At 26.1% G+C, this 5554-nt stretch overlaps 1 protein-coding gene across 1 annotated transcript in view; it reads left to right on the forward strand.

Moving 5' to 3' along the window:
• Nucleotides 1-4521, forward strand: part of LOC107437712 (WW domain binding protein VOPP1) — a 23600-nt gene extending 19079 nt beyond the window's left edge. Inside the window, exon 5 of the mRNA XM_043046083.2 lies at nt 4162-4521. Within this exon, the coding sequence (XP_042902017.1) occupies nt 4162-4385 (224 nt within the window). The 3' untranslated portion in view covers nt 4386-4521. The remainder of the gene's footprint in view (nt 1-4161) is intronic.
• Nucleotides 4522-5554: the final 1033 nt, after the last annotated feature.

Here is a 5554-nt window from a genome sequence, read left to right on the forward strand (position 1 = left end):
CAATGTCTAATGAAAGTAGGAAAACTTTCTTAGATTAAGGTCCTTGAAAATTTTGTTGAGGTCCTTGAAAAGTCCTGGAAATTCCTTGAATTTCAATCTCATCATCGAGTGGGAACACTGCCATATCTTCATAAATATTTAAGCTAGGCTTACAAAATTTTACGCAATTATTGCAAATAATCAAAATAATTGTTACAAATCTATTGCTAAATTTTATGACCTGAGGTGTGCAAAAACACCATTTTTGTTTGTAATATATTGTTGGTCTTTCAAACTTCTTAGAGCTTTAAATTTCATTGTATGAGAAATCGCATTATTTAAATACTTCTGAAGTTTTAAAATATTTCTTTAAGTATTTCCTGAGAAATATGAAAAAATGTATTTGTGTAGACGTGTTTCCGTTATTAATGTCTACCCCTGTGTATATATCCTTACCTTAATGCTCTTTCCTTTATTTATTTTTTAATTTTTATTTTATTTATTTTTATGTTTTGTAAATTTTTAAATATTTTTTAAAAATGTTTTATTTTTAATGATTTTTTCTTTTTTTTTAAAAAAAAATATACTTATATCTTTTTTCCTTGTTTTCTCTGTATTTTATACATATACGAATATATATATATGAATGCATATGTATACCAGATATGCATGTATGTATACACACATACATGCATATCTGGTAGCCGAAGTTCTCCAGCATGGCAACCGACATTGCAAATTTTTCTTTTTTAAAAAGCAGACAAACAGAAGGTGGGGTTGGTATTGCTGTGATTCTTTTTCAATCATCAAAATATCTCTAAACTTGTTTCTAATAAAAATTAAAAAGCTGCATTGAAAGAACTCTGCACGGAACAAAAAGTAGAAAATTTTTTTCTGTTCTTGATTGCAGACATAATAATAATTTTTTTAGCTTCATTGTATAAAATTCAACATGAATTTAAACAACATGAACTGTTTATGTATAATTTTTTAGGTAAATCTTGCTACTTGTATGTCAAATCAAGCCAAATTTTTAAATTAATAGTCTCTCTGATTGGGGTGAGGTTGCAAAAAAATTTTTATTTATGAAGATACTGCAGCATGTTCTCTCTGCATATTTTGCTATTGCATATTGCTATTGCATAGTTTCAATTTTTGACATTCTTATAAATTTCTCAATAAAAACTTAGAGGTTAATTTTGTAACTTTAGAGGTATTTTAAGTCATGCAATTTGTCATATTTATCAAATAAAGTTTAAAGCTTTCAGAGGTTTGTAGACCAGTAATGAGAGGACCAGTAATGAATTAGGAACACAAATAAGTATTTTTAAACATCCTATGCCAGAAAGTATAGCAATCGGCTTGTAACTTGTATCGATTACTTTGGTTGCTATGTGCAACAATTGCATAAAATTTTGTAAACTTAGCTTATTTGTAAACTTATATTTATGGAGATATAGACATTTTTTTTATAAAAACTCATCTTTTTTTTCTATAACTTTAAATATACGTATTAAAATTAAGCAAGATTTTTGAAAACATTTTTAGTTTGTCAGAAAACTATTATTTTAAAATTTGAAAAAAGAAAAAAAAAACTCATAAAAAATTGTGTGAGGTATAGCATTTAAAGTAGGTCTTTAATGCTGCATCTGTGCACCAAGGAAAATCAAAAAATTTTTTTTTTTTATCATTAATGAATCGTAGTTTGTAAATAATGAGAAAAGCCTGATGAATATTTTCAAAATTTGAAAAGATTTTAGCAATTTATTTAGTAACTTTTGTACTTTTTACAAAGAAGCTCTAAATAATGAGGAGTTTTCTGCAAATTTCATTTTGAATCATAAGACAAAATTTAATTACAAATGATAATCAGGGATTTGTCTAGGTTTTTTATGAGGTGCCTGTTTTTTGAAAATTAAGACATAATTTGAGAAAATTAAAAATTATATTAAAAAATGAACACAAAAATATGGTAAAATAAGGAAATATTTTTTAAAAGTATTTTGTGAAGCTACCGATTTTCCTTCAGTTGAATATTGGAAGGTACTGCTAAGCGGTAGTAAATTTGCCCTGGAGGGACCCCTGATAATGCTTAGCAATTATCGTTACTATACCAAAATATGATGGTATAGGAAGAAGAAATGTGTGAAAGAAGACATACTCTAATAAGGGAATATCTGCTACAATGTCACTTTTAATGAATCTTGTTTTGTAGTATAAAATAAATTTTGTAGAAGACCCCTTATTGTTCAGAGATTTCTTTAAAAAAGTACAAAAACTACTTAGAAAATTGCTGGAAGCTTTTAAAATCTTCAAGATATTCAAAATGCACTTTTTACGTTAGTTACTAAATACAATTAATTCACTGCGAAATAATGAAAAAAATTTTTTTAGTTTTTTCTACGCATGCAGAGTATGAAAGAACTACCATAAATGCTCATATCTTGCACAATTTTTTTGAATTTTTTCAAGTTTTAAAATGATAATTTTGTTATTAATTTAAAATTGCTCGAAAAATTTTATTTAATTTTATGTTATAGCAAAAAAAGTTAGGAAAGAAAATTACTATTTTTTATTTTATGAAATTGTGCATATCTGCATAAATATTTCCACAAATGAATATCTCCAAAAGTAAAAGAATCCTTTTTGTATTTTTTGAGAAATTAAAAAAAAAAGTGTCTAAAGCTGAAAGTGTCTTTTCCATTATTGTTGAGTAATGTGTGTGTATATATATTATATATATTTCTCCCTTTTTTTTTTTTAAACATAATGAACTTTTCTAGTTGATATTATATAAAAACTTATAATGTTTGTCATCTGTTCACATTATTATTTTTCTCCCATATTATGTTTTTTTTTAATGACTTCTGAGAGTGTAAAAACTGGTTCAAACTTTCTTGTTTAAGAGTGATTCGACTCACTATGAGTAAGATTTAATGTGAGAATTAAAAGTATTTATCAATCTTCTAGAGCAATTATTAAACATTTTTACATAGTTACTGGCAGTAATTGTGTCAAATGTCAATATTTATTTATGAAAAATAAAAAAATCTGAAGTAAAATTGTGAAAGGAATTTAGTTTGATATAGTAAATTATTATCTGAAAGCAATACAATTATTGAATGTTTTTTGGTCCTCTTTATATTTTGTAAAGTTTTCCGCAATTTTTTAAAATCTTTTTTTTTACCTTGTTTTCCTTTTTGACAAAGGTATCTGCCAAAGTCTTGGATTTTATTTGATGAATCAAGCCTCCTTTAACTATCATTATGTAAAATCAAAGACATTAAAATGCAAAGTAAATGCAAACTATGAGTAGATTAGCTTTTAGTATGTTAATATAAAAACTCTAAGAATACAACTTTATTTCAATATATGTTAATTTTGTAGTAGAAATAAAATTGGATAGTGTTACTTTTACAGTTAATTATGTTTGACTATTCTCATTTACAATAAAATATTGTAAAATTATTTTAATTTCTTAAGAAAATCAGTTTTCACTGATTTAGAAAGATAAATTAAATAGCTTGAAAATCAATACTATTGGTTTATATTGTAATTACAAACTGCTTCAAAAAACTGTTTTAATATTTGATATTTCTTTTTGAAGAAGAATCACTTTCATTTCTTCTATTTGGGTTGGCCCTATTTTTTTCAGGGCAATTTTTTTCTGTTGTGGCGGAAACTAGGCCATCTTTGGTACATATCCTGAAAAATTTCTCATTTATATCCTGTTTTATATTTTTTATTTTTATATATTTTTTTATTTAATAGTAGTAATAAAATTTGATTGTGTTACTTTAACAGTTAATTATGTTTGACTATTCTCATTTTCAATAAAATATTGTAAAATTAGTTATTTTAATTTCTTAAGAAAGTCAGTTTTCGCTGATTTAGAAAGATAAATTAAATAGCTTGAAAATCAATACTATTGATTTATATTGTAATTACAAAACTGTTTAAAAAAACTGTTTTAATGTTTGATATTTCTTTTTGAAAAAGAGTTTCTTTCATTTCTTGGGTAGTTAGTAGTAGTTTCAAAAATAGGGTTGGACCTATTTTTTTCAGGGCAGTTTTTCCATAGTGGCGAAACTAGGCTTACATATCCTTAAAAATTTCTCATTTATATCCTGTTTTATGTTTTTTGGAGTTAAATTTGTACTAAACTTGTAATTTTACACCTAGGACCTGTACGTAATCAACCTTACATGTCTACTTCGAATAATGGAGTACCTATGCAAAGTGCTGTTCCTTATCCACCCCCAATGTCATCCTACCCACCTCCACTGTCATACCCACCCCCACCGCCCTATTCTGGACCACCTCCTAGTTATGACGTAGCTGTCAATCCACTAGCTTCTGCCCCTTTCCCAACTCAAACTCAAGCATTTCCAGCTAGGCAAGGATGATGAGGATGTTGAAGCTTTATGAATTTTATCTGTATATCTGGTCTTTTTACAAGTTTTTCAATTTTAATCAATGTTTCCAAATATACATATGATGTGTTTTGAATGTTATATTTAATAAATGTGCTTATGAATCTCATACTGGCTTGTAATTTTTTTCTTTCCGATCTATGTGATAGGTGTCTTAGAAATTTGCCACAGGAAAAAAAACATAAATTATTTTCAAAACAACCACCATCTACAGCAACTATGTGGTATAGTCTGGAAAAAAAGTGAACTGGGGCCTGTTCAAATATTTAATTTCAAATTTTCCAATATGTAACAGAAAATATTGTTTTGTAGTTTTTCCAATCATAGGCTGTTACTGAATTTTAAAACCAATTTTAGAAATGGGTGATAGTAAATTATCCAATTTCTTAAACAGCAAACTATGTATTTTTTTCTTTAACTTCTTTTTTTAGTTGACTTTCCAAGTCATTTGCAATTTTGGGAACAAATAATATTTGCTCTAGATTTACTTTTTTTTAAGTAATCAGAGGTTCTTCAATCCTTATCAAACTCTCCATATTTACTGTGTTCATTATATTTGCCTCTTTTTTTTTTAAATCTCACACTTTGTTTAGTTTGACACAGTGTCTGCCCTTCTGGATCAAAATGCTACAGTCAACCAATCTATGTATTTGTTAAAACGAAACTTTAAACTGTTGCATATAAATGTTAACTATTAGTAATCAAAGTCTAAAAATGATCTTGCTTTTTTTAAAAAATAACGTGATAGAAATAATATTTAAGTTTGTAGTTCCTTTTTTTTATTTAACAGAATTTTTGTAAAAGAAATAGGTTTACTTTTTTAAATGACATAAAATGTATGAAATGGTGTATTAAGCTTTCAGCAAAGGAAAGAGTTATACTTTATATAATAACAAGATAAAGCAATAAGCAACATGATTAAAGCATAAATGAAATTACTTAAATTAGTATAATCAAATTATTTATTGCAAATCAATTTATATACTTTCATTTGTGCTTTATTCACATATTTTTTTGCTTTAGTCTTTATAATTTCTCATGCAAACCTACTTTTGACACCTAAGTCAATTGCAATATTTTATTTTGCTCTCTTGAATTTTTTTCTTTCTTTTATAATTAATTATGTGCTGTGATGTGAAGCT

Source organism: Parasteatoda tepidariorum, chromosome 10, assembly GCF_043381705.1.
Source record: "Parasteatoda tepidariorum isolate YZ-2023 chromosome 10, CAS_Ptep_4.0, whole genome shotgun sequence".
NCBI lineage: Eukaryota > Metazoa > Arthropoda > Arachnida > Araneae > Theridiidae > Parasteatoda > Parasteatoda tepidariorum.